We start from the raw sequence: 9,874 nt of genomic DNA, 5'->3' as shown, positions 1-9,874 counted from the left end.
AAGCCGTCTTACATAATCATTTCAGATAAGATAAGCATTCAGCGAGCAGTCGCGACTCGACGTCGCAACTTTCAGATCGTGTCACGCAGTCGGATCCAATACTTTTAGGAGTTTCCGGCATCCCGCGCAGGCTATCAATCTTGTGATCTGGTCAATTCCTAGGCATCAACAGCGGCAATACCATCAGTGGAGAGAAGGACAGCCGGTGTGGAACTACACCGACGTAAACAACTACTACGAAGAAGCCCAAGAAACGCAACCGATCATGGGTAACGATGGAGGATCGATTCCTAAGCGCCGCGAGCTTGTCAAGGAGGCTGCGCGCGCCCTCACCGTCAGCGAACTAAAGGCCAACGCACTCGAGTCGCTCGGCCACGCCTGGGCCAACGACCCTCTCTCCAACGAGCCCCTCGATAAAGAAAACGTCGTATCCGATTGGCGCGGCCGCCTCTACAACTACGAGACCATCCTGCAGGGCCTCATGCCCTCTGATGACGCTGCCGTCACACCGAATCCCCACTCTCCAGAGCTCACGTTTGCCTCGACTGGTATCAAGTCGCTGCGTGACATTGTCAAGCTCAAATTCCACCAGTATTCCCCGCCGGGCTTGAAGACGGCCATCTGGGCGTGTCCCATCTCGTTGAAGGAGCTGGGTCCCTCTGTCAAGGCTGTCTACCTCGTGCCGTGCGGCCATGTTTTCGCGGAGGTTGCCATCAAGGAGATTGGAGAGTCGACATCAACATGCCCCGAGTGCAGCGAACCCTTCGAGGCCAAGAACATCGTCCCCATACTGCCGACGGAGGAGGCGGATCTGAAGAAGCTTACGGAGAGGATGGACGACCTCATCGCTGCCGGGTTGACCCACGGCTTGAAAAAGGAAAAGAAGGATAAGAAGGATAAGGGCAAGAAGAAGCGCAAGGCCGAAGACACCGACGCCAAGGATGATAGCGAGGCACCTGAGAAGCGGAGAGCGACAGCTACCACAGACAGCGCCAAGTCGAAAACGAGAAACATCAACAATCCCATGGCTGCCTCGTTGACAGCCAAAGTCATGGCTGAGCAGGAGGAGCTGAGCAAGCGAAGGAAATTGGCGGCAAAGGCCTAGGTGGACAAAGGATCATACTGCTGATCTAAATCGTAAAATACTTTCAAATGATACCCCCGATACTGTGCGACATCCCCTCAAGGGCGTGGACGGGCCCATATCGCCTTCCTTCCTGGTCCTCGTGCCTAGTTCTCTATATCTGTCAATCTTGTTTTTGGACATTGCTCATAACCACCCCATCTCTCACATACTTCGTCCTGGTCACTGTCATTTCGTGTAGGCGCATGTCAACATGTGGCAAGGGCTCTACGATCAGATGATTGATCAACGTTTTGATGATTCCTAATGCAGACCTCTACGTCTAAGTCACCCTGACGCCAAGCTAAGCAATCCAGATGCTGTTCTTTGTACAGGTAGTCCCCCGTTTTCACCCCTCTTACAACTCGTCCTTGGACTTGGGCTCAGGGGGCTCAAGCAGGTCGTCGCAGGCAGCAGGCGTGCCCACCTCCATCTTGTAAACGCACTTCTCCGACTCGGACACCTTCCACAACTCCTCTGTCTCGCTGCAAGCCAGCCAGACGTCGGTGCGTCTTTGGGGTCCGTTCCAGCAGCCCTGGCCGTTCTCGAAGCGCATGACCATGCGGAGACCCTTGCCCAGGCTCTTGCCATCGGTGCGCTCCTCGTCGTCGGCCATCTCCCGGTCGATGCGGACAAAGTTGCCCATGTTGGTGTTGCCGTGGCCCTTCTTGGACTTTTGGTTGGTCTTGTCCATCCAGCAAAGCTCGTACTCGTACTCGCCAGCCTCGGTGCTGACGCACTTTTGGCTCAGAACACGGAAGATGTCGTCGGTGCCGTAGTCCTTCGCGAGATCCTTCTCCTCGTTCTCGAGCTGGCGGCGCTTCTCGTTGAGGTCGTTGTTGGCGGCGTTGAAAGCGTCACGGGCGACGGTGACGAGGCGAGACTCGGAGCCGGCGGGGGTGTTATCAACCATCAAGCCGTTGTCAATGAGCCAGCCACGAATGGCGGTGACCTTGTCGCGGACAAACTCGCGAGCGGGAGCGGGCAGGTAGGCCTCAAAGTTGTAGACTAGGTTTGTCAGCTGCGTTCCGCAATCATGCGCTGAAGGTTACGTACGGATGTCAGTGTCAGAGCCCTCAGCCTCCTCAAACTCCTTCCAGTTAATGCCAGAGCTCTCGTTGTCCTCGACCAAGACCTCCCTGATGTCAGCCTCGAGATCGTCCGACTTGGTCTCGGTGACGGAGTTGGCAGAGTAATCCTCGAATCCCTTGACGGCGCGCTTAACGCCCTCGTCGTTGAAGTTGGGGTTGTACTCTTCCTTGAATCTTCTGAGGATGCCCTCAAGCTCGCCGACCTTGTTGCGGAGGTCGTCCCGCTGGGCAACGACGTCTTCAAGAGTCTCACGGAGCTCAGCGATGCGGCTCTTGGCCAGGTTGACGAGAGTGCCGAGCTTTCCTCCAGAGCCCTCGCCCTTGACGACCTTGCCCCGCTCGGAACGCTCCGTCTCGTGGAGCTTCTGCTCAAGCTCCTCCTTCTTGGTCTCGAGGTTCTTGACCTCCTCCTTCAAGCTGTTGACCTTGACCTCGACACGGCGGCGAAGCTCCCTGGACTCCTTGGCCATCGTCTTGCGTCTCTTACCAGCCTTGTCGATGGCGGCCTTCCTCTCAGCCTCGACGCGGCGGAACTCCTTGCCGATCTCGTTACACTTGTTCGGGCACTTGACGCCTCCGACCTTGCCATACTCCTCGGTGCCATCGCAGCAAATGTCGTAGTCGCAATGGCCGTCATTGACGTACATGAAGGGGACGTAAGCTCCAATGTGGCCCTCATTGGCGCACCAGAATCCCGGGAGGGCAGTAGTCGTGCTGGTTGTGCCTGTCTTGGAGCCGACGAAGGGCTGGGGAGGAGAGAGGGGGTCGAGATGGGCGCAGGCGGAGGTGCCAGGCTCATCGGAGCCATCTGGACAGTCGCAGGTGTTGTCGTTGATTTGCTTCACGCTCAGCTTGATTTCGGGGTGGGTGATGCAGGTGAAGGAGTCCTTGGACTCGAAGTACTTGGCAACTGGTGGGAAGCATGTTAGTGGGTTCAACAACGGACGATACGTGACCCCAGAGAGACAAAGAGACGGCATTGGCACGGGATCAATGAGCCATAAAAATTTCCTAGCCTTTGTAGAGCTTCGAGAGCTCGAACTGGGGTGGCCTTGGTGATTGAACTCACATTCTGGACCGACTCCTCTGGGCAGGTTGTTGGCAGAAACCGGGGCGGCTGCCGACAGGAAGGTGCCAACAAGCACCACGCTGTAGCTTTGACGCATTTTGGATCCTCAGGGCCTAAAAACCGTCATTCATGCGTAGAGTCGGGTTGCTTTTGAGAAACGAAGGAGGTGGCAGTGGTTGTGAAGCTGGCCAAGTCCAGTCCAGATGCAAGACTGGAGACGGGGAGAAGGTGTCGGTAAGGTACAGATATGGGATACGCCGTTGCTGTTGTCGTGGAACTTCCAGCTCACCCAAAACGCCGTAGTGGGTTCGAGTCCCCAGCGGCTTACAGGGGGGTCGGAGTTGGCGCCCAGGCGGTGGAAGCTGCTGCAGGGACAGTCACGTGAAGGGTGGGTCGTATTGAGCGCAGGTGGGACGTCATTGGACAGCTGTCGCGCAGCAGCAGGTGCAGCTCAGGGAAGGAGCACTGGCAGGCGGGAGGAAGGGACGGTGAGGGAGCTGGAGAGGGAAGAGGCAGGAGGTACGTACCCCAAGATACCCCTCCAAATCGCGGGGCAAAATGTTTTTTGCTGTCGGCCATCTCGAGTCTTGTCATTGATGAGTTCCTGTTCCCCGAGCCGTGTCTCTGCCAGCTCGACATCTCCTCCGGACCAAGCATTTTTCTTGCAAAGGACGAAACGATGTCTTCATCAACCGCCAACACCCCCGCAGCGCTGAATGCGCTCTCCGACACGGCCATCGCCTTGATGAAGCAGTTGGAGGCCGTTTGCCTCTCCATCAACGCCGGCAAAGATGACTCCCAGCAGGCAGCATCTTCGAATTCCTCCGTCGACCCTCTCGCCCTCGCAAACGACTCCGCGTCTCTGATCAAAGCGCACTCGACCAAGATCTCCGTCCTCATCATCAACGAGCCCTTCACACCGTCCGCCATCAGCAAAGTCGTCCGCGAGCTTGTCGCTGGCCCTATCCCTGGTATCGCGACCGCCGCCCAGTCATGCGACGCCGAGCGCTACACTGCCACCGTTCGCAAGGACTTGTCATGGAAGTGCTACACTGTGCTGAAGGAGCTGCGCGGGCTGGTCGAGAAGATCCCCAGGGATGGCAAGATTCTATCTGACGCCCAAAAGAGCGGCTCTGCCACTTCCACCGGCAAGGGAAGCATGGCGGCCACGGGTGTCATCTGGGCGGCTTGCGACGCGGTCATGAACTTTTACAAGGGCGGCATCGGCGGCTGCTTCATCCAGAAGGTCGAAGAGTTCAGGGCAACACTCAAGGATGTTATGGAGGAGCTCAAGGAGTGGGGCGAGGAGGAACCGGAGGATGATGACGACGACAGCGACGCCGACGAATTCGACCACGATTCCGCGCTGGGCTCCATGATGCCGTCCACGCAGGAGCTCATCGACGACATGATGAGCGGATCACAGGCGATCCCTCGAGACGACCCCGACAAGATCCGCGACCGTCTCGAATCCTGCTTGAAACGACTCAGGCTCACCACGCTCCTCTACCAAGCCATCGTCAAGAGACGCTTCAAGACGTTGCCGTCGCTGCCTGTCGAAAAGTCGGACATTCCGAAGCGTCTGGACGAGTCCATGCGTATTCTCCGAAAGCTGCCTCACATGTTTGATGAGCTGGCGGGCGCTTTCTACGACCTCTCAGCTGACGAGATCGATCGCGTTATGAATCTGTGCTTTGACGAGATTGTTGCCCTCTCGGACCAGCTGAAGGCGCCATGGAGTGGAGACAAGGACGAGTTCTCCGAGTGGGCTGTCAAGTTCCAGGGCGAGATCAAGAAAGGCTGAGTGTTTTTCATCAGCTCGCCCGCAAGCGTGGGCTCACCTACAGATTCGCACGGGAACTAAGGCAGCCGGCTCACCCACCCGCCACCACCACGCGGTTGTGACTTGCATGCCACACCGCAGATGCCAGTCGTCAAACAAGCTCAGGGCTATTTTTCTAGACCATGACTGCAGTCGAGGCCATCATTGGTCATTTGACGCCACTCGTATTGGTGGTCGCGAGGCTGCGCCATCTGAGACATGGTGTGGAGGGACATCACCTGGGGATGTGGGGGAATCGCGGTCACGGGCAGGCAAAATGTCATCTGCTGCACCGCACACCTGTCGTGCCTTGCCGCTGCCTGGCAAGAGATGGACGATGTATATATAGATATCCCAGTCAATATGACTGTGGTGAGTAGAACATGTCAATCAAACGCAAGTATGCCAGAACAAATCGCCCACGTCGATGACCAGATCGATGAGCAGGTCTTGAAAGGGGAGACGGGCGAGCTCCCCCGTGGGGTGCCCAGCGGAGGAAAGAAGTTGAAGGCCGCAGTATGGACATTTCCCACCGTCTGGAGCGTTGCATGCACTGACGTGATGTCCAGATCATCGTCGTGACCGTCACTGGGAAGATTGCCCAGATCGCGACCAACATCCTCACCCTGCCGTATTACCGCTTCTACCAACAAAACACCCTGCTGCCAATTCTTTCCATCGCCAAAACCGTCGAAAACGAGGAGACTGATCAGGAGATATCCGCGGAGCTCCAGAGATGGCGGGACCGAAAGCTGAGCGAGTTCCAGCTCGTCCAAGTCGCCGTATGTCCTCACCTCGCCATCGGTCTCATCACATACTGACAACCTTTAGAGTACCTTGGTGTCAGCGGCCGTCATCGGGACCTTTTCCTGGCCAACTCCCGACTCATTGCACTGGCTCACCCCGGCATTCTGGTACGCCAGCATCTCACTGTCACTCTTCGCCATCCTGCTCGCATCCTCGGAGCAGTTCATCTTCCAGACGATCCACCGCTCCCCGAAGCGGCGCAACATCGACAAGGAGCTCGCGATGATTCTCTACATCCGCCGCAGCAGGTCCGTCGACCCGGTGCACTCGCCGCTGGAGGAAGTCCCGCCGATCCCTCAGATCCGCGCGATCAAGCTGGCTGAGGAGGGGGGTTGGTTTCCAAAGGAGATGCCGCTGGTCGAGATCCGCTGGAACATGATCTTCACCTGGCAGGCGCCCATGATGCTCATGGCATACTCGGCGCTGTGCTTCCTGGCGGGGCTGACGGTGTATGTCTGCGCGCCGCTGTATGATGGCCAGGGATGGGGCGACGGAGGCAAAGTGAGTGCTTTTGTTCACGCTTCATAAAAGCTGCTAACAATTCATAGGCCGCCGTGTTTTACCTCGTCAGCTTCTTCTTCTGCGGACTCACCTTCATTTGGTGCGCATACTGGGCATACAAGTTTGTCGACTTGGAGGATCCTTAGGCACGTCACTTTTCTTAGATAAGATGCAATCGGATGGCGGCACCATGGATGCCCATGCGAGCCATGCACTAACTCACCGGATGACTCACGCCCGCAGCATTTGAGGTTGGCGAAGAGATCTAGATTGGAGCCCATAGACATACATGTAGACAGACTTGCTAGTCGCGCAACAAGATTTCTTTTCCTCACAACTCTCGAAGACCACATTAGCTTCTGCCCCAAATCCAAAACGATGTCCTGCCCCGTGGAAGAGATTGTCAAAACCTATGAAGATGATCCAACAATAGTACAACGCATCGCAACGCGCAAGACTAAACTTCCGCTCGCGATCGAGCCCCCAAACCCGGCTTGGCCCGAACACTTTGAGTTCCTCAAGGCCCGCATAATCGGCGCCATCGGCCCCACGGCCGTGAGCATCTCCCACGTCGGCTCAACCTCCGTCCCGAACCTCCCTGCCAAGGCCGTCATCGACATTGACCTGGCGGTTGCGAACCCAACGGCTGAAGATGAGTACGCTCCTGCACTGGAGGCCGCCGGCTTTCAGTTCCTCCTTCGCGAGCCTGAGTGGCATGAGCACCGCTTCTTCGCGATGAGCGAGCCGTACTTCTGCAACCTGCATGTCTTCAAAGTCGGCACGGCGGAGATGGCGAGGCACTTGATCATGAAAGAATGGCTCACGGCGCACGAGGATGACAAGGAGTTGTATGCGCGGGCCAAGGTTGATGCTGCGGGGGTGAGTAACGGGCTGGGTGAGACGGTGGTGGAGTACAATTTCCGGAAGGAGAATGTCATTCGGGAGATTCTCGAAAGGGCTTTCCGGGCAAGGGGGTACCTTCCCGATGTCGAGAAGTGACTTGTGCTTCAAGGAAGCTGTCAAGTTAAGCTGTTTCCCCTCATCTGTAAAGCTAGACATCTACTTCGAGGTTGCATCCTTTCCGAAGTGTGCCTGGTTCGTCTGGCTTCAAGCTATCTATCAAGCAAGCCAGGCTCCCCAGGATCCAATGTTTCCGAAGCCTCCACGCGGAGCGTATTGAGAAGGTGCCCTGGGTTAGGTAGGCTGGCATTTTGTAGGCAATAGGCTACAGGCGGCCTCGGGGCTCGTACTGCGGCGCTGAGCCTCCACCTGCCCTGCGTTTATAACCTGCAGGGCACTGAGCGTAGGGTTAGTGATTAGAAGTTAGGATCATGGCTAGGAGTCAGGATCATGGTTAGGAGTTAGTTGGTTGGGAGTCAGGGTCGGAACATGGAAAAAAAGAGACGGATTGATAATAGAAACCTGGTTAGATTAGTTAGGGTTAGATGGGTTAGGTGTTAGGTGTTAGGTGTTCTGAGGTCAGTTAGGTAGTTTGTTATTATTAGGGTGTTCAGAGCGATGTGTTGGCGGAGAATTTACTGCGTTGGCTGCGACCGTGGTGTTGAGCAGGCCTGGACGGGCGAGAAAGCGCCGCGATTCCCCAGATTATGTCATTCCCTGTGGTTTGCTTGCTAGGTAATTAAGCCAAGGTGCAGCGTTCGACGCGCACGCTATTCACACCGCCACAACCAGGTGGCCGCCCCATTGAACGACACCTTTCAAACCCACCTCCTACTACAACTCCAACCACACTCCAACGACAAGCACAATGCCCCGAGGGTTACGCGGTCGGGTGATTTGGGAATTGCCACAAAGTTGTGGCATTTCTTTGCTACGGACACTATTCTAATTTTTTAATTTTTTTTTTTGCGTTTCTGTTTTCAGTCCAATCCATAGGTCCACCTAAAAGCCACGCCCGAGTTTACCAAAGCGTACCAAAGTCTCGCATCCATTCTTGTTGGCAACACGCCCAGGCAATACTCCCAGGACAATGAGAGACGCCGGCGTGGGTTGCGGTCATGCCGCGCGGGCCTAAAAAGCCAAACCAAGTTCCAAGCGCACCAAGTCAACCACGGCTCACCGAGTCCGTAGCATTGGGAATACTCCCAGGGCAACGAGAGACGCCAGCGAGGGATGTCGGCGACACCAAGCCGCGCGAGCCTAGGAGTCGTCGTCGTCCTGGGCTTGGCTGTCCTCGATAACCTCGATGACTGCACCTTCGTCCTCATCGTCGTCGAGGACGTTCTTGCGCGTGCGCTGACGCTGACGGGCGGGCACGTTGGGGGGCGAGATGCTATCGTCAGAGGAGCGGGCCTGGAGAGGATCACTCAAGGTCTCCTTGTCGGTGCGCTGGGACTCGCTCATAGTCTGAACTCGGTTGGACTTGCGGGTGCGCTTGTCGCCAGCGTTGGCGCTCTTCAGAGAAGAGCGGGGGGGTGCCTTCTTGCCGGTCTCCTTGCCATCCTATGCAGGTCAGTATCAACGAAAGGCGACAGAGAAGAGAAGAGCGAAGATAGGGGACAGCGGCGCCAGAGACGGACGCCAGAGGCTACAGACACCAGAGCAACTGCGGCGGGAGTGGGTGCACACGATGGAGATGAAGAGAAACAACAATAACATACCTTCTGCTTTTCAGCTTCAACATGCTCTTTGTTCAAGTCGACGTACATCTGCTGCCGGGTCTCAATCTGCAGCTGGGACAAGGCGGCCTTCAGCGGATGGTCATCCCACTCGTCCTGGCCGAAGGTGTACGGCAGGTTCTTGTCCATGATCCACTTGAAGAACTCGGTCTCGTCGGTCTTGGCCTTGGACGTCTTGATGGTGATCGGCTTCTTCTTGGAAACGTCGAGCCACTGGGTGTGCTGATCTTTGACGGTGTTCATGAAAGAGTCTTTGATCAAAGACAAGGCATTCTCGTCCGCCTTTCCAGCGGTGGTAGAGACACTGTTGACAGACTCGGCGGCGGAGGCCTCGGAGGCGGAGCGAGGGCGTCGAGTAGCGCCGCTTTTGAACGTTAGCTTAGCGCAACAGAAACCAGAAGACGCGAATTGGACAAGGAGAAGACTCCGTGCATTTAGAGAGCGCGAAAATGCAGGAGATGATGTCGAGAGCAGATGGCAATCGGGAAGGCTGTTGTGGGTGGGCAAAATGTGACGAAGCGAGATATGATGAGAGATCGACTTACGTGGACATGGCGCGAACGAGGTCCTCAAGCTTGCTCATTCGGAGAGCGAGGTGCTCCTGGTTGTTGAGCAAGACCTTTGGAATTAATGTTTAGTGTCTTGCGTTTTGAAATCGGTGATGCCTTGAGATGGATGGGAGAATGTACCTGAACACCAGCGCTCTCCGCGTAGGGACGCTCCAGCGTCATCCACTGGGGCTCATCATCTTCGTCCTTCGAAGTCGGCGTCATGATAGCTTGTGAGCGAACTGAAGTCGAGACTGCGGTGGTGTTGATGGTA

At 56.3% G+C, this 9,874-nt stretch overlaps 5 protein-coding genes across 5 annotated transcripts; 4 read left to right on the top strand and 1 right to left on the bottom strand.

The window, feature by feature from the left end:
* Window positions 1–265: 265 nt before the first annotated feature.
* Window positions 266–1,105, top strand: GCG54_00007334 (Replication termination factor 2; the record flags this gene model as incomplete). The annotated part of the gene is made up of 1 exon (XM_045407316.1): window positions 266–1,105. One exon carries the CDS (start codon window positions 266–268, stop codon window positions 1,103–1,105), a length of 840 nt encoding a protein of 279 aa, XP_045266237.1.
* A 376-nt stretch (window positions 1,106–1,481) lies between these two features.
* On the bottom strand, window positions 1,482–3,380 carry GCG54_00007333 (Glucosidase 2 subunit beta; the record flags this gene model as incomplete). The annotated part of the gene is made up of 3 exons (XM_045407315.1): window positions 1,482–2,131; window positions 2,180–3,124; window positions 3,284–3,380. 3 exons carry the CDS (start codon window positions 3,378–3,380, stop codon window positions 1,482–1,484), a joined length of 1,692 nt encoding a protein of 563 aa, XP_045266236.1.
* Window positions 3,381–3,962: 582 nt separating this feature from the next.
* On the top strand, window positions 3,963–5,087 carry GCG54_00007332 (uncharacterized protein; the record flags this gene model as incomplete). The annotated part of the gene is made up of 1 exon (XM_045407314.1): window positions 3,963–5,087. The coding sequence occupies one exon, from the start codon at window positions 3,963–3,965 to the stop codon at window positions 5,085–5,087; it is 1,125 nt and encodes a 374-aa protein (XP_045266235.1).
* Window positions 5,088–5,507: 420 nt separating this feature from the next.
* GCG54_00007331 (uncharacterized protein) lies at window positions 5,508–6,559 on the top strand (the record flags this gene model as incomplete). Its single annotated transcript, XM_045407313.1, has 4 exons — window positions 5,508–5,621; window positions 5,675–5,887; window positions 5,937–6,413; window positions 6,461–6,559. 4 exons carry the CDS (start codon window positions 5,508–5,510, stop codon window positions 6,557–6,559), a joined length of 903 nt encoding a protein of 300 aa, XP_045266234.1.
* Window positions 6,560–6,791: 232 nt separating this feature from the next.
* GCG54_00007330 (UPF0157 protein) lies at window positions 6,792–7,412 on the top strand (the record flags this gene model as incomplete). The annotated part of the gene is made up of 1 exon (XM_045407312.1): window positions 6,792–7,412. The coding sequence occupies one exon, from the start codon at window positions 6,792–6,794 to the stop codon at window positions 7,410–7,412; it is 621 nt and encodes a 206-aa protein (XP_045266233.1).
* Between the last annotated feature and the right edge of the window lie 2,462 nt (window positions 7,413–9,874).

This window comes from Colletotrichum gloeosporioides, assembly GCF_011800055.1.
Source record: "Colletotrichum gloeosporioides strain Lc1 chromosome Unknown consensus_32, whole genome shotgun sequence".
NCBI classification, from domain to species: domain Eukaryota; kingdom Fungi; phylum Ascomycota; class Sordariomycetes; order Glomerellales; family Glomerellaceae; genus Colletotrichum; species Colletotrichum gloeosporioides.
Note: the sequence above shows the minus strand (reverse complement) of the source record. Positions and strands in the feature narration are given on the sequence as shown.